General features: G+C 42.1%; 1 protein-coding gene across 4 annotated transcripts in view; it reads right to left on the minus strand.

Moving 5' to 3' along the window:
* RAPGEF4 (Rap guanine nucleotide exchange factor 4) overlaps positions 1-18,601 on the minus strand; it is a 370,796-nt gene that overhangs the window by 100,135 nt on the left and 252,060 nt on the right. For all 4 annotated transcript variants that reach the window (XM_073646933.1, XM_073646932.1, XM_073646934.1 and 1 more), the window contains 6 exons: positions 13,566-13,749; positions 12,566-12,650; positions 12,378-12,438; positions 10,284-10,360; positions 7,008-7,154; positions 4,603-4,715 (listed from right to left, as the gene is read on the minus strand). In XM_073646933.1, the coding sequence (XP_073503034.1) occupies positions 4,603-4,715; positions 7,008-7,154; positions 10,284-10,360; positions 12,378-12,438; positions 12,566-12,650; positions 13,566-13,749 (667 nt within the window). The remainder of the gene's footprint in view (positions 1-4,602; positions 4,716-7,007; positions 7,155-10,283; positions 10,361-12,377; positions 12,439-12,565; positions 12,651-13,565; positions 13,750-18,601) is intronic.

The following is an 18,601-nucleotide window of genomic DNA, read 5'->3' on the forward strand; positions in this document are numbered from 1 at the left end:
CTATATTTCACAGTGCAAACTGCTTAGATTACTAAATAGATCTCTTAGACCTGATAAAACTGGAGTACTTATCTTCAAAATTCATATCAGAATGGCTGCATGATCCTAATACTAAAATGAGCATTTTATGAGTCCGCCTAAAAAGTGACATAAGCTCATGAGTCCAAGTCTCACATACCCAGCCTGACTGGCAGCTTATGCTAAGCAGGGTGAGATCTCAGCAGGAAGGAGGGACAATGAGGAGCTGTCAATGAGGCTAAGTGAGCAGAGATTGAGATACCAGTGCCATCCATGATTTTTACGGCTATAACTCGTATCTTTGATATTCTATGGGGTCATTCACATGTCCAAGAGGTTAGTGGAAAATCATTGAGACGTTTCCAATTTTGATCCAAGGTCAGTGGGTCCATGAAAGAGATCGTACCGCACTTAGATGACATCCGAGTGCAGTCCGATTTTCACGGACTGTCACAATGGAGAAGGTGGAGAAAATGTTTTTTTGTTTTTTTTTAATTTCTCAATATACAAGAAAAACGGATGACACTTGGACCAAACTCTGATCAAAATAATCGGTCCACTTTTCTCGTACGTAGAAAAATCGGACGTGTGAATGACTCCTATCTGCCATTGGTTAAAATCTGTCTATGTTGATGTGATGGAGACGCAGCTACACTGCTCACTATAAGACCCACGTGTGATATCTGTAACAAGAAGCGCACCTAAACGATCATCACATGACAATGGGCAGACCTTTATCCACTGAAGGTAAACAATAAAGGTTCCTATTAACCTCTAAAGAACCAGGTGATTTTCATTTTTTTCGTTTTCGCTTTTTTTTACCATTCTTCCTAAAGCTGTACATTTATTTTTTAATCAACGTAGGCGTGTTAGGATTTGTTTTTTTGGGGGAAAAGTTGTAGATTTGAATGACACCATTCACTTTAATATATAATGTACTGAAATATGGAGAAAAAAATCAAAGCAAGGTGGAATTGACAAAAAACTGAAGTGTCCTTTTTTTTTTCACGATGTTCACTTTGTAGTACAAATGACCTGGTAACTTTATTCTACGGATCGGTTTGGCCAAAAATTACATTTTATTGATCTATATTAATCCCTATTGGGGCAATATAATATTCTGATCTCTTATTACATTCTTTGAGGGATGGCAACAGGGCCGGCCTTTGGGGCGTGCCAGCTGTGCAACTGCACAGGGCGCCTCAAACTTGAGAGTGAAGGGGGGCGCTGCGCTGGCTCCCTCCCCGTCGGTATTTTTCTTATGGAAGAGCAGAGAGGGAGCGCCCAGCGTTTCTTCTGTGCTCAGGCGCCGGCGCCCCCTCTCTGCTCTGAAATGTCCGGCCGGGACCCGGGCGCGCTGCACTCTCTCCTCCTCACACACAGGGGCGGAACTACCGCCCGTGCAGCCGGTTCATTGAACGGGGGCCCCGAGGGAGAGGGGGCCCCTTCAGCCTCCAGCAGGGCCGCCATCAGGGCATGACTGCCCTGACTCCAGTATGGGGCCCGGCCGGTAGGGGCCCCCTTGGGGGCCCCCCTCTTGTGTGTCTCTCTCCTCATGGGGCCCCCGGCCCCATGCTAAGCGCCGGGGCCGGAACATCTCTGTCATGATTTCTCTGACTTCCGGTCATGTGACGGCACCGTCACATGACCGGAAGTCAGGAGAACCTGGTGTCATCGATTTGGACGAGGATTCTGCAGGGATCGCATGGGGGTAAGTATAACAAGTTTTTTTTTTTTTTTAAATACAATTTACTAGGAGTGGGGGGAATGGGAGGTGCACATGTGGGGGAGGGGAATGAGAGAGGTGCACATGTGGGGGAGGGGGATGAGAGAGGTGCACATGTGGGGGAGGGGGATGAGAGGTGTGCACATGTGGGGGAGGGGGATGAGAGAGGTGCACATGTGGGGGAGGGGGATGAGAGAGGTGCACATGTGGGGGAGGGGGATGAGAGATGTGCACATGGGGGGGATGAGAGAGGTGCACATGTGGGGGAGGGGGATGAGAGAGGTGCACATGTGGGGGAGGGGGATGAGAGAGGTGCACATGTGGGGGAGTGGGATGAGAGAGGTGCACATGTGGGGGAGGGGGATGAGAGAGGGGCACATGTGGGGGAGGGGGATGAGAGATGTGCACATGGGGGGGTGAGAGCTGCACATGGGGGAATTGGGAGAAAATGAGCTGCACATGGGGGAATTGGGAGTAGGGGGATAATGAGCTGCACATAATGAATGTGGGGTGGGGGACAGTAAATGATGATGGGGTGGGGAGAGCAGGACATGATATAATGAATTGGGGCAGGGGGTGCATGTAAATAATGAATGCGGGGAGCAGGAAGTATAGAGTAGGGGGCGTTGCGGATGCAGGAGTGTAACTGGTAACAAATTGGCGGAAAGAGTAGAGGTTCTAATTAAATTATATATTAAGTGCCTATTTACAGTTAATGGGGGCACCGTGGTGGATTACAATTTATATTTGGAATGGTAGGTTGTATAATAACTAACCATATATTGATGGTGGATACACGTCTGTATTCAGCTGCGTAATGTAGAAGTTGGGGAATGTGCTCTAGATAACTGTGTTATTTTATGCAGAGACGAGTCCTGGCTGGAAGACGTAATGGCGGTCTGTGCTGGATGAAGGAGAAAAGCGTAGCTGAAGGACTTCACCTAGAGACGTCACCAGTGAGTCAGTGTATTACATGTACACTTACACTATATACTATGTACCGGGCTCCTGTGTATAATGTCACTGGTGATCACTGTATTACCTGTACACTGACACTATATACAGAGCTCCTGTGTATAATGTCACTGATGATCACTGTATTACCTGTACACTGACACTATATACAGAGCTCCTGTGTATAATGTCACTGGTGATCACTAGATTACCTGGACACTTACATTATACATACCATGTATAGAGCTCCCGTGCATAATGACACTTATGGTAATATTAGTAATGTGGTGGTAATATTAGTAATGTGGTGGTAATATGTGGTCTGGTCATGGTGTGGCAGTTTTTCCCCCTTCTGTGTGGTATTATTCGGTCACTATGTTGTGGTAATATGTGGTCTGGTCATGGTGTGGCAGTATTCCCTGTATGTGGTATTATTGGTCATTTTTAAAAAAAAATGTATATGACACATTCCCTTAAAGAAAACTAAATAAAAATATATCTAAAAAGAGTATTGGATATTTTAAGAAAATTTTAATAGGTTAGAGTAGGGCCCTGCCAGAAGAGTCTACCTTATCGTGGTGGCGGCTTTAAAACTTTTCAACTTTTGTTGCTTGTTATTACTTGATCATTTGATTAATAAAAAATGCACTTGTTGTTTTCACCTACATGAGTTTAATTTTTTTTCTTTGGGGGGGGGCGCCAAGAGGGATTTCGCACAGGGCGCCATATACCCTAAGGCCGGCCCTGGATGGCAATTAACAAAAAACAGCCATTCCGCCTTTCAAAGTTTTTTCTCTATTTCTCCATTCACTGTATGGGGTAAATATTTTTAAAATATTTTTAATGTTTTTTTATTAGTTTCCTTAAGGGACTTGAACCTGCAATCTCTTGATCATCTATACAGCCACAGGCAGGGGCCCAACCACAAGCAGGCTTCACAGGTGTAATGCCATGGCAGACATGGAAGGCACCCAACTGCCACTGTAACCCATTGGCACCATGCAATCACACCAAATGGGAGGGATTAACTCCGGAGTGACAGCTGCCATTTGGAGGCCTTTTAAATGTCAATGTCAGTTTAAAGGGGTTATACTGCTACGATCGGAGCTGGGCCAGATCGCAGCAGTTATTTTTGGGTGCCGGCTATGTAACACATCAGCGCTGAATGGATTGATGGAATACTTTGCCAAGGGGTTAAATTAAATGAAAATTTGGAAAATTTACTTATTTTTGCAATTTATGTTCTTTTTACTACAGGCCTAAGAACTAACAGGGAGGAAATTGCTAACTACCTGCCTGTTGTGCTCAGCGGAGATCTCTGCTGACACAGGGCGGTCACATACAGCTCCTGCCGGCGATTCAGGGACTTCCGCTGAAGTCACGTCGACAGAGCAGCTGCTTCTCTTCTGCTCTGCTCTGTTGATGTGGTGTGACTGCTGACATCATGCTGATTGACTGCTTGCTCCCTGCTGCCTAACTGCGGGAAGCCGGCTGTCAATCAGCATGACGTCGGAAGTCACGCCCCATGAACAGAGCAGAGTGGAGTGCTGACGTGGAGCAGCTGAATCGCCGGTAGGAGCAGTGGTTGGGAATTAAAATCCTGATCCTGTACTGCAAGTGTCTATCAGCAGAATACAGGCCATGATATATGGCAGCCTGTATTCTTCTACGGAAGAGCAGGTATAACAGGGTGTAAAAAATCCTTGGGGCTATGTGATATCTTAGCGAAATGTTCACAGAAGCCAGAATGGATCTCCTCACCATTTGGATCTCCGGATGAAAAAAGTTCCTAATGTCTTTTCTGCAGTTGCCCGAACTTTAAAAGATCGGTCTAGGAGACAAATTCCCTTAAAAAAAAAAACCTTGTGGAGGATACAGGATCCATATGGAAGCACAATACTTACTTATAAGGTGACTGGGTGACTTGAGCAGATGCTTGTTGACCAGATGGGATCTTCTCCAACACCAAGACATCCTGGTCATGTTCCTTCAACCTTACTGTATTCGCCTCAACATCCTAAAAATTATACAAAATTTATATTTCAAAACCACATTTTAGACAAAAGAATTAGTAGAGGCTTTTCTGTACCACAAAGAAAATATTCTGTCTAATGTCCTAAGCCCGGTATAAATACCCTGACTAAGGCAGAGTGGATTTTTGGCCCTGGCCTGGCACGTGGTGCACAAACCCTCACTACCTCTTCTTCCCCAGCTACACTCCTGTACACTGGAGCCGTGCAGCTTTCAGGAGTTTGCACATACTTTGTGATGTACTTCTAGTTATATAGACTATTTCCTCTATTTTTTTATGATCCCCTAAATAGGTAATTCGCCTGCACCGGAGCTGTACCCAATATTTAGAAATACTTTAACCAAATTATTTTAGTACATTTTGACCCATTTTCCCAGTGTCCAAGTGTATATATTTATTTACTTGTGCAATCACCATAGGGAACATGAAAATTCGCTTTATTTTTATCTTTAACCTGGTTTGCGAATCTTTATCGCAAAAAGTCACGTGTTTGGCAAAATGGTGTAAAATTGATACAAAACTGTGTACATAAAATTACTCCAGGAAAAGAGACTAAATTACAAACAATATGTAAAAAAGTCGGAATTGATGAATCATCCGACAACATTTGGAAACCTCGAACGAACCACGCCCGCATTGACAAACGTATGTTTTTGTCTTCTTTTTTCTTTATGAAATAGACTTTAAAAAAGTTTCAAATTAAAAGGAGAAGAAAGAGCAAATTAAGACCATGTGAAAAACAGCAAAAACTAGACGGTCACACATAGTTTGACTTTAAAATGTTATCATTTAAAATTTTAGATTTCTAAGGTTACGTTCAAATCCTGTGTCGCAGATTCCGTCCACTAATTTTTCCAGTAAAATGACGGACACCATACTGGAAACCTGATGAATGGCATTATAGTCTACGGTGTTTGCAATGGGACTATGACAGAGCAGAAAAACGTGTCTGAAGGACGCAAATGTGAGCAAAGTCTAAAGGACCCCATACACATTAGATAAAAGTCATCGGAACCCATTGATTTTGGTGGTATCGGCTGACCATGTGTAATGTCAGCAGATACCACGCCAAACTCTTCCCCTACAGATGATGTTGGGGAAGAGAAGGATCCGGCAATAGGAATTTCAATGGGAATTTCAATGGTGAATCCTTTTGGTCGGTAAGGAGATAACCTGTTGCCAGATGCGGCTATCACAGAGAACACATTTAAGGGGTTGTCCGGTCCAAATTGATAAGTCTGTAGTCACTCTGTGGGACTGCAGACTTATGAATCCCCCTAGTGCACGCACTGTCCGCTGTGGGGATTCTCTGGTATCTAACCCGGAACCGGAGTGTATATGGAAGCGAGGCTGCACCTGCTGGCCGGGGGTATGTATAAGTCATACATACCTTCCGATCCCGATTTAGAAACCGGCGAATCCCTGCAGTGCACAGTGCCTGCGCTGGGGGGATTCAGAAGTCTGCAGTCACACAGAGTGACTTCAGACTTATCAATTTGCACCAGACAACCCCTTTAAGGCTGTGTGCCCACGATGAATTTTTGACGTTGCGTATTTTTGCGTTTTTAGTGTGCCTACGCGATGGAAACACATCGAAAATGCATGTAATCTGTATATGACAATATCAATAACGTTTTTTCAAAGCCAAATACCAGGAAGTATCAAAAATAAAGCAGCTTTATTTAAAACAGGATACACCAAAAAGAGACAAAAATTGCAGCATAAAAAATGCGATAAAAACACACGAAAAAAAAAATTGAATGAAAGATGCAAGTAACCTAATAGGTGCAGAAAATCTGTAACATCAAAAACTCACCAAAAGCTCATTGTGGGAATATAGCCTAAAATGCTCGGCCGAGCTGAGCGTCAATGTGTATGGGAGAGTCGGGAGACATCAGCCAAATTTATGGCCAGCTTAAAAATTCATGGTATAAAGTCATGATTTTAGAAGGACTAACTACTCAGCAAGGCCACGTTCACACGTTCAGTATTTGGACAGTATTTTACATCAGCATTTGTAAGCCAAAACCAGGAGTGGAACAATCAAAATCACTCTTGGTTTTGACTTACAAAATATTACATGTAATATATTACAATATTGATGTAAAATTCTGACCAAATACTGAACGTGTGAACTTGGCCTTAGGTGGATTTGCTGCCTTGAAAAGAAAGAAAAACTTAGGGCTAATGTTGATTTACTTACAATAATCTATTCTTAATCTCCTTCTATATTACTACTATCATATTACTGTTAGAATTGATAAAGTTAAACCGTACACGCAGGATTCTGTTGAAATCCTCTTTGTCCACCCTTAGGAAATGGCAGTTGTCTTCTCGCAGAACAATTGATGCTGCTCGTGGGGCATCGTTCACTAAAGCCAACTTGCCAAAGTCATCTCCTTCATGTAGGGTACAAACCACACCCTGGAATAAAGAATACAGAGAAATCATGAATATCAAAGCACTTACTAAGGTAATGGCAGCATTGATTATCACATAAGACATGTTGGAAGTCCGCTTCGTGATGACTTACACATAGTTGCATTAGTGAACATTATTATTACCTAATGAGGGGTGAAAATAAACAATGGGATGTAATGTGTCTGAGAAAGCCAACAGATTTACTACTTCTTTATTAAAATCAAAACGTAACTGCATCTTCAGGTGACTTTTCAGAATAAGGCTGTGCTTTTGAAAAAGCTTTTGGAAAAGATACTGCGAAACTCGCTGTAGGGATTGTACTCACTCAGGTGCGATGAGAAGCAAACAGGAGGCATGTTGCTTTAAATGTCCATAGCGGTTTATTAACTTCATAAACCGTCCAAAGCAAAATGCAAACAAACAGCCTTTAGTCCAGGCAAAAGAAAATGAGAACAGTCCTTTAAGCAAAGTCTCTGGTAAACCGGACCTGTGGTCACACAGGCTGGTAAGCATCCAGCACACAGCTCAGTCTGGAGACAACACACAGTAGGCCTTCTCCCTCCAAACACAGCCTCCATTATATAGGCTGTTAACCACACCCAGAGGAGAGGTATGTGGGTAGCTAAACCCGCCCATCTCTCTAAACTACCCGTAACCCGGCTCCCAGGTGCACCAATTAGTCCTCTTAGTGCGACATGCACTAGAGAAACACTCCGGGTTACATCACAAAGACCAGCCATCCCTGTGACACACACCTCCCATCGACTACACGACCAGTAGCCACCTTACACCACGTAATTGGTCTTCTTCCTGGTCTATGCAGCAAATAACTACCATGGGTAAGCGTTCTATATAGATATTGACAATGTCACTTTTATTATCCTGAAGTGAGTGTATGGTGGGTGTTTCAATGATACCAATATGGTTTAATATTAATAAACCCACCAGTACAATAAACTTTTCATGATTACAACTACACTTGCTTTTTGGATAAGATGTTTATTGTGTAATCTTTATAGATGAATACTTACCCCTATGGGTTCCATCTGATTTCCATTTGTTATTTATTTTTTAGAATGGAAGAACACATTTCTACATGCAAGACTTTTTTCTCCAGTTCTAAGTGTAAACCACAAACAGAAACCACACGAACCCCAAATAAATTATCGGGGCCCCTCTGCTTTCGTATGCTGCGAACTCCGGTTATCTGCTCTAAATGGAACAGACAAACGGAAAAGATAAATGGACATGTGCACAGAGCGGTTCTCCTGTTTCCATGAGGAATATCTCTATCTTCTGGCCATTGTATGACTTCTATTAACAGTTTTCCCATATGTATACTTTAGTCACTAGAATCTACAGCAGTTACCCTGTGTGTTTCTTGCTTTTGCCTCTTCTCCTTCTATCTCTTCTCCCCATAGACTTCTACAGGTAGCAGCTGTAATCTGATCCCTCAGTGAGGACAGATCTGAAGCACTGAATTAAAAGCAAATAAACAGCGCAGGAGATGGGGGACAGATAGGTGGGGAAAGAGGTGTTTTTCTCTAGTAAGATATAATTCAAAGTTTCTTATCTACGTTTGACAGTTACACTTTAAAGGGGTTGTCCTGGCTTGGCGTTCAAGTCTGCAGTTATTCTATGTGGACAGTGCGCGCTGTCAGGATTCTCCGGTATTGGTGCAGGGAACAGGCTATCATATGATTTGCATTTTCCGGCCACGTCTAGTTGGTATGTGACAGCATGTATGCAAATTGCATACTTGTGATCCAGGGTCCGCCTACTCCCTGTGCTGGCGAATCCTGACTGCGCACACTGCGAGCTGTGAGGATTTACAAGTCTGCAGTCACATAGAGTGACTGTAGACAGTGACCGTGCCCCAAGCCTGGACAATCCCTTTAATGCCCACCATAACTCTTTATTCTTTTCTTTACAGGGGTTATTTTTCATTTATAGGGTTTTAAATCCCCCAGTCATACAATATAATGATAAAACGCTGGCAGCCACCACTAGGCAGAACTGTAAAAATATCTATACAGTGAGATCCCCACAATGTTGGCTGCAGGAAAACGCTACAGGGGGAATTCATCATATGCGATATCTCTGAAGTCAGTTTTGCCGGAGGCAACATTGCCGTTTTATCAGACAATTTTTAAAAAATTGCACATGGGGATTAATCACTTTGTTGCATCTTAAAATATACATAAAGATGTTTCCTCGAATTTTATGCCACTCACCTACTAAGTGACATTGTGGAAAAATTTAGCAATTTTAAAGAAGTCACATCTATAAATGTGTCCAAATCCTGGTGAAGTTTTATAAAGTGATGTGCATGTGTCACAGAGCAGATTAGACAACATCTTGGAGTAAAAAGTAGAAAAAAAAGCACAATGGCATATCTCAATGGAAGGTATGCAGCTGGCCTGTAAATTACCATTAGAATTTAATTATTATTATTTTTCATGTGAAGTCTGTGATTTACTAAGAATACATATTTTTTCCTCTTAAATGGGTCGTTTGGCCTTAGGCTACAAGTCTGCAGATACTCTACGTGACTGCAGTCTTGTCAATCCTCATATCGAGCGCACTGCACACTGTGAGGTTTCTCGGGTGCCGGAGTGGCGGGTACATGACCGCAAGTCTGTGATTTGCATACATGTGGTCACATGCCAACTAGATGTGCAATGCAAGTGTATTGAACCAGGCCGGACATGTCTTGTCGAAATGTGGCCGTACGTATGCAAATCGCATACTTGCGATCATTTGACTGCTCTCTCCCATCACCGGAGAATCCTGACAGCGTGCAATGCACACACTGTGAGGAATCACATAGAGTGACTGCAATCTTGTACCCAAAGATTGGACAACTCCTTTAAATATGGCATGACCTTCATTAGACCTCCATTAATGTAGCCTGGATAAGGGTTCATATAAACTTCTTTCATTCAGGAGATACTATAATATATCACAATATCACTGAACATTAAGACTTACATTTCCCAGCTGCACATACTTGACCCTGACATTGCCAGTACCTTCCCTAACAGATATAGTTTTATTTTGTTTTATTTTACGTGACATCACATTTGATGCTATCTGCTGTGAGATTGTGTAATATGTCAGAAGGCGCAGTACCTTCCCATAGATGACCACATTGACTGATCCTTTTAAGATGATGTACCAGGAAGTCCCTTCTTCTCCTTGATTAAACACTGGTGGAAAAAACAAACCATATCAATTAATTGGAAACTTTGCAAAAAGTTTTGCCAGGACAACCCTCCTCCATATGACCTAGTAGTGCAGATGTAATAACTGGGATCCCCTTAATCATAACCCCTCTCCTCTGTTAGTCAGAGCGTCAAATTGCTGCACAGAACGGCTACTACTATTATTGAATGGCCACTATGGAATACTCTACATACCCTGCTCTGGCCTTGGTAATGACAGCCGATCACCATGTGTTTCTTTACTGCCCACTTCTTACTAAAAACAGCTTTACAGACTCTTTCTCAGTGAGTGCACCTTCCGATTTATCCAACAGTTTAAAAATGTCAGCCTTTCCAAAGGATAGGTCACCAATATTAGATTGGTGGTGTCCAGCTCTCGACACCTCTACCAATCAGCTGCTCGAAGGGAAATATACTAAGGGCTAGTCTGGATATTGCAACTGATTTGAAGGGTGTGAAGAGGGAGAAATCCCACTGATCTAATATTAAAGGGTTATTCCCAAAATTGCAAGTAACTTGATAGTCGCTGGTGGTTATCCAATTGTTATAAATCAATAGACTATTCCTAAAGTAGAACATTTAAGGGAAATTCCCAAAATAGCAAATTATCTCCTACCCATAGGATAGGTGTTAACTTGCTGATCACTGAGGGGGTTGACCACTTGGACCCTCAGCGATCTAGAGCCTCATCTTGAATGGAGTGAAGGTGCAAATGCCCAAACTCCACTCAATTCATTATCGACAGGTCAGTCATGAATAGAAGAGAGCAGTACATGTCCTTCTCTGGCAGAATCCCAAGAATGTGGCTCTGCAGAGCTCTGTCTAAAATTAAAAAGAGGTGCCCATGCTCAAACTTTGCTTCATTAATTGTTTTTCGGACTACCGGAGAAAGCCAAGTGCAGCCAAACAATGAAGCAAAGATTGGGCATCGGCACCTCCACTCCATTCAAGATGGGGCTGAAGAGCCCCATTCTCGCGATAGGAGTGAGTCCCAGTGGTCAAACCTCTTCAATCAACAAGCTAACTTCTGTCCTATGGATAGGAGATAAATTGCTATTTTGGGAATAACCCTTGAATGGACTATAAGGATAGGGTATCAACTTTTAACAACTGCATAACCACTTTAAAGTGACTGTCCACCCAACATTAAATATGACTTGACGTTTCTGATGTTTAGTCACCATAGCTGGTGTCCTTCTTTATGTTGCCCTGATGGTAGCCCGTATCCATCCAGAGAGAGCACGGTTCAGTCTATCACAGCGCTGCTCCTCATGCCAATATGGAGGATATTTTGGACAAAAAGAGAAGGGGCCACAAAACAGGTAAATGGAGGCAGCGGCAAGATAAAGAAAGATGCCAGGTATGGTGAATGATATAGTAATTGCTTTTGCTTGCACTATACAGCCCAGACTAGGGTAAATAGGCGAGATCTTTTTTTACCAAATTTTGCATTGTACATGATGTTAAAGAGGTTGTCCACTACTTTTACATTCATGACCTTAGGACAGGTCATCAATGTCTGATCGGCCAAGGTCCGGCACCCTCGCCGATCAGCTGTTATCTGTGTTGGCGGACGGAAATACTCACTTGCCGAGCTGCTCCGTCAACAGTGGCCGGGGCTTGGTACCGCACATCCACCTCCTATGGAAATCAATAGGAGGCGGATGTGTAGCAGCTCGGCAAGTGAGCACTTCCGGCTGGCGGCCTCCACCGCCGACACCGATATTAATTGATCGGCGGGGCTACCCTATGTCGAACCCCGGCGTATCAGACATTGATGACCTATCCTAAGGTCATCAATGTATAAGTAGTGGATAACTTCTTTAAAAATATCTAATAATGATAAAAACAGAAGAAATTTGAGTAATTTGGGGTCAAGTTTATTTAGTATCTAAATCTAACATCGGTGTGTGAGACACTTTAAATTCTTATTTTCTTTTGTTTCTTCCAATAAGTATCACTTAGTCCCTTCTTAAAAGTATTCCTAAGTAGAATTACTTACATACTGTTCCCGCCTTTGGGTGAGATTCAAAGATTAAAAATCCAGCCAGTTCCCGTTTGACCTTCAAGGAAGAACACAACAGTAATAAATCTATGTCCGGGGAGTTGTTTCTTACCAGCATTGCCATAAAACAGACCACACATAACTAAAGGAAGAAAATGCTCAAGGAAAAACTGAAGGTGACCAACCGTGGTGGAGAGATGAGATAAGGCTTTGATGTGAATAAGTTCTTCAAAAATAATTTCTAGGTCGTCTGCCGTCCGTTGGCCAGGCCTGAGAAGTGGAGACATAAAATGTGCAAGTAATTATTGAACCTGAAATGGGTCTGCCCCATGAAAGACCTGCCAAAAATAGTTTACTATGCTATTCTCCATTAAAAACATTGCTATCCCAGGTTCCAAGATGGACGCCGTCCACCCTTTTTGCCGTGAACTTTCTTCTCTTCTTACTTTTCATAGTCCATGCTTTCTTCTGACAAGTCTGATACTGCTATAGGACAATCTCGAAGCTTTCCTGTCTCGTTACTTTTGGCCTTTTTTGTCTGTGTCACTATAGGACCTCGGTTGAGTCCACAATTGTGTTGTTCTCTGAACCCACCGGCACTTATACTGGCTTCCTCCTTCTTGATAGTTCTTATTAATGCTAATTTCCTAATTTTTTTACTTATTTCTTCTTATGTTCGACTATGTCTGCTTTCCTTTTTTTTTTAAGCATTAAAAAAAAAAAACAATAAATAATGTTGAGACCGAAACGTGCCAAAATTGGCAAATCATAGGAGGATCAGTACCTAATGATGCATCCTTCCTGAAAAAAAGTTCTCAGGAAAGTTGTGTCCCAGGTCCAGAGCTGAGACTAGGCCGCAGCTCCTGGTGTCTGTTATTGCCTGTAGCGCTGAGGTTATGTCGATGCTGCAGTCAGTAAGTTCGGGCAGAGCCGCTGAGGTCACTGATTGGCTGCAGTGTTGTCAATGTGGGTCACTACTGCAGACAATAACAGACACCTGGAGCCGTGGTGGAGACTAGAAGATGAGGTTAAGACTAAAATATGAGATTCATTTTTGATGAAAGATACTACATTAAACATAGTTCTAGATATTATCCACCATGTTTACTTAGCTGTATATTATATCAAACAAGTAAAACAACAAAGCAATAAAAACAACAACTATGAAGCAAGAAATAAAATTACGGTTTTCTTAGAATCATTCTCATGTGCGCATCAGGTCCTATTTGGGACAAGAGAAGAAGGGTATCCTGGAGGTCTTCCTCACTTTCCCTTTTCTCTTCATCTGTCGGCAGAGGCAAATCTTCATGTTCATCGTCAAGAAACCGATAAAACAAGTATTTATCTTGGAAGTAGTATTCCTGGTCAACTGAGGGCAGATAACAGAAAATATTAATGCCAAGTTCTGGCAAAGCAGTAAAACTTGTAAACAAGAACAGGAGACCATGAAGCAGAACATACCGTATATAACTATTTGTTTTCAGATTTTAGGCTGGAATATTAATTTAAAGGTCTGTAACAAAACTGTCAGAATCCTTAAATGCCTCTACAGGCACAAAGGAGGCATTACCAGTGTGAGACATGTATTGACTGACAGTCTGTTCTCCGGATCTCCTTTTTTCACACTGGTAACACCCCCTTTTATTTAAAAAAATCTCTGGAGGCAGATTCTCAGGGAGATCTATGTCCGGCCCATAGATCTTAACAGCTCATTTACATATTATGAAAAAAGTGGATTTCTCAGGAATAAGACATCAGATCTCAGATATCAAGGTATCATTTTACTCAGCTTCTTATGACCTGCATGGCCAAATGGACGGCTTAGGAGCTGCATCCCGACATAATTTACGGGCCTACAACCTACCCGTGACCATACGCATCACAACAGCTATGTCTTCCAACTCAATGGGTTCAGCTGAGTTTTGTCGAAAGTGTATGAGCAATGTAAATGTTCTGATCAGACCCTTCAGGCCTGATTCATAAATTGCGATTTTTTTACGTCACTTTTCTCTTTTTTGTGTATTCACTAATACTATTTATTTGCGCAAAATTCATCAAAAAAATGCATGCGGTCCCTTAATTTTGTGTAGAGTAAAAAAAGATGTTTTTTTTTCTTTTTTAGCAACAAAAAAGTTGTACGTTTCGCAAAAGGTTGCCAAAGTTGCGCAAAAAGTTCTGGAGTACATGAAATCGCTCCAAGATCCAATTTTGCAACTTTTTTAAAAGTTACAAATGATGGATGAATCAGGCAAAAATAACTGTAAACCTTAAACCCCACCCATAGTGACAACCTAAAAAATACAAACAATCGACCACATATAGAATAGATTAAAAAAAAAAGGTGCAAAAGGGAAAAATGTATTTGGCATGAAAAAAAAAGCGCAAAAAAAACTAAAAACCCGACAAAAAACAGGTGCAAATGCAATAATGAATCAGCCAGTCATCTATACAATTCTACAACCTAACGCTTGACTGTATATTCATTCACGTTCACTAACTGTTCTGCATGTGTTACACAGAAAAATGTGAAGACGTTTTATGGCTTCACTCAGATCTGCATAAAAATAAATCTACACTAAATCTAAACATAAGAAAATACTCGAAACAGTGAAAGTTTTACACTAAAATGTGCTGTGCATTTCCAGGAGATGGCATGGTATCTGATTGTATAACCAATGCCGCCACCAGAGGGCAAAGTAAAGTCGCGTAAACGTGGAGCGCAGTGAGAAATGATCCTCTACACTGAATCATCTGTAAATAAAACAGTTAAAAGCATAATCTAATAAAACCTCCACGCTGAAGGGCTTTACTAACAATCTGCCGATCACTGCCAGCCTACAGGTTTTTTATCCGGGTTTCACTTTTTAACCCTTTGATTCCAGATTTCAAAAGGAATGAATTTATTATAAATTGCATTTATGCACCCACTCCCCTGCGGTGGTCTGTAGACCCCGAAAAGTGCAACAGACACATCAAATGAGCGAAAAAAGTATGGCCACAAGGATGCATTAAAAACTCAGCCAGGAGGTGACACGAGTCTAAGTGATTAGCGCAGAGATGCAGTGAGTGCGGCCATAGGGCTCATTGCAGTAATGAAGCCCAGTTCTGCCACATTTAGGAAAATGAGCCCTGAGACAGAAGCACATTGTATGCTGCATCATGTATGAGGCTGAGCTTAGACGCTTAAGAGGCTTATTGCGTATAATGATAAATCATACTGGCCCATGCTAAATGATGACGCTCTGATTTGTAATTTAAAGGGAAATATGCCCCATATCATTCACACATGTTACGCTATGCTTCTATCTGCATCATCCAGTCCAAGAGAAGCAGAAATATGCCATATTTACCTGGTGTAATTGCAGCTGTTCTCCTGAATATGGCGGTTGTTTTTTTGTTCCTGCTCCTCTCCATTTCTGAGATATGGCCCCTACTTCCAGGCATTTAAATCTAGTCTTGTTAGCCAATGAGGCGTGATCTTCAAAAACTCCCACAAAGAAGAGTTGAGGACTACGCCCCCTTCGCTAACAAGACAAGATTTACATGCAAGTGTTGTGACTACCACTGTTCTCTTAAATGTGGCATTATTTTTTTTTTTTAGTTCCTGCACTTCTCCACTCCTGAGATATGGGACCTTTTTTTTTTCCTTTAAGTAAATCTAGTTTTCTTGTCCAAGGATGCATGATCCTCATAATCCTAAATCCCCCACAAAGACGACTTGGAAACCACACCCCTTTGGCTAACAAGACAAGATTTACAGTGCATTGTGAAAGTATTTGGCCCCCTTGAACTTTTCTACCTTTTGCCACATTTCTGGCTTCAAACATAAAGATATAAAATTCAAATTTTTGGGGAAGAATCAACAACAAGTGGGACACAATCGTGAAGTGGAGCGAAATTTATTGGATATTTTAAACTTTTTTAACAAATTAAAAGCTGAAAATGCAATATTATTCGGCCCCTTTACTTTCAGTGCAGCAAACTCACTCCAGAAGTTCAGTGAGGATCTCTGAATGATCCAATGTTGTCCTAAATGACTGGTAATGATAAATAGAATCCACCTGTGTGTAATCAAGTCTCCGTATAAATGCACCTGCTCTGTGATAGTCTCAGGGTTCTGTTTCAAGGGCTGAGAGCATCATGAAGACCAAGGAACGCACCAGGCAGGTCCGAGATACTGTTGTGGCGAAGTTTAAAGCTGGATTTGGATACAAAAAGATTTCCCAAGTTTTAAACATCTCAAGGAGCACTGTGCAAGCGATCATATTGAAATGGAAGGAGTATCAGACCACTGCAAATCTACCAAGACCCGGCCGTCCCTCTAAACTTTCATCTCGAACAAGGAGAAGACTCATCAGAGATGCAGCCAAAAGGCCCATGATCACTCTGGATGAACTGCAGAGATCTACAGCTGAGGTGGGAGAGTCTGTCCATAGGACAACAATCAGTCGTACACTGTACAAATCTGGCCTTTATGGAAGAGTGGCAAGAAGAAAGCCATTTCTCAAAGATATCCATAAAAAGTCTCGTTTGAAGTTTGCCACAAGCCACCTGGGAGACACACCAAACATGTGGAATAAGGTGCTCTGGTCAGATGAAACCAAAATCAAAGTTTTTGGCCATAATGCAAAAGGATATGTTTGGCGTAAAAGCAACACAGCTCATCATCCTCAAAACACCATCCCCACTGTCAAACATGGTGGTGGCAGCATCATGGTTTGGGCCTGCTTTTCTTCAGCAGGGACAGGGAAGATGGTTAAAATTGATGGGAAGATGGACATAGCCAAATACAGGACCATTCTGGAAGAAAACCTGTTGGAGTCTGCAAAAGACTTGAGACTGGGACGGAGATTTATCTTCCAACAAGACAATGATCCCAAACATAAAGCAAAATCTATAATGGAATGGTTAAAAAATAAACGTATCCAGGTGTTAGAATGTCAAAGTCCAGACCTGAATCCAATCGAGAATCTGTGGAAGGAGCTGAAAACTGCTGTTCACAAACGCCCTCCATCCAACCTCAATGAGCTCGAGCTGTTTTGCAAGGAAGAATGGGCAAGAATTTCAGCCTCTTGATGTGCAAAACTGATAGAGACATACCCCAAGCGACTTGCAGCTGTAATCGCAACAAAAGGTGGCGCTACAAAGTATTATCTCAAGGGGGCCGAATAATAGTGCAAGCCCCACTTTTCAGTTTTTAATTTGTTAAAAAAGTTTAAAATATCCAATAAATTTCATTCCACTTCATGATTGTGTCCCACTTGTTATTGATTCTTCCCCAAAAAATTAGAATTTTATATCTTTATGTTTGAAGTCAGAAATGTGGCAAAAGGTAGAAAAGTTCAAGGGGGCCAAATAGTTTCACAATGAACTGTACATGTAAGGAAGAGTGTTACGGGTGCATCAAGTGTGACAAACAGTTGCTCTGGATCTGGCTGTAGAAGGTCACTGCGCTTGGCATTGCAGATGCCTTTTTGATCCTCTCATCTCTGTAGTATAGTGATATCTTTCTTCCTTTAGGACCCAGCAGCGACCTCCACCTTCTACTGCTAATTGACACACCCTTGCTTGGTAGTTAAAAACTCAGTGTCTCCAGAGGGTAGCCGGTGATAGTTCTATGTTCCTTTGTCCATGCCTGGAGTACTAATAGTTGGCTAGATTCTTCTTGGACTTCCCTTGGAGGACAGTTGGCGTTATCTCTCTGGTGTATCCCCTTTGTTTGTTTACATTGTTGTCTTTAGTTACAGTGGGTCCTGACTAGTGTTCACCCCGTGTATATAGGGACGTTGGGGTAGTCAGGGTGACATTAGATCTGCATAGGGGTCTTCACTCCCCCTTTCCCTAGTTATTGGGCTCCCTTCCCCCTCTTACCGTCGTTGTACACTTGGTCCTTCCCTCACCTTGCGTGACAAAGAGGGGCTATAGCCGGAGAATGGAAAGGCACAAGAACAAAAAATAAATAAAATCAGTTTCAAATTTGGCCGAATAGCAGGATTCAGACCAGGTAAAAATTACATATTTATGGCAAGTGATGGGTTGTCTTTTAGAGCTTATGTCGCACATCCCACAGAACTCAGTAGATCCCATGATAAGTGAACAGGATATGACAGCATGACTGGCTTCTGTTGTGGAACAGAGAGCAAGATGTGAACAGAGCCTAATGCTAACATTCTAGGGTGCGGAACACCAGTATTAGAAGCTGCACAAAGGTCCATCTAGAT

This window comes from Phyllobates terribilis, unplaced genomic scaffold, assembly GCF_046119375.1.
Source record: "Phyllobates terribilis strain yellow unplaced genomic scaffold, ASM4611937v1 Scaffold_9__5_contigs__length_417890890, whole genome shotgun sequence".
NCBI classification, from domain to species: domain Eukaryota; kingdom Metazoa; phylum Chordata; class Amphibia; order Anura; family Dendrobatidae; genus Phyllobates; species Phyllobates terribilis.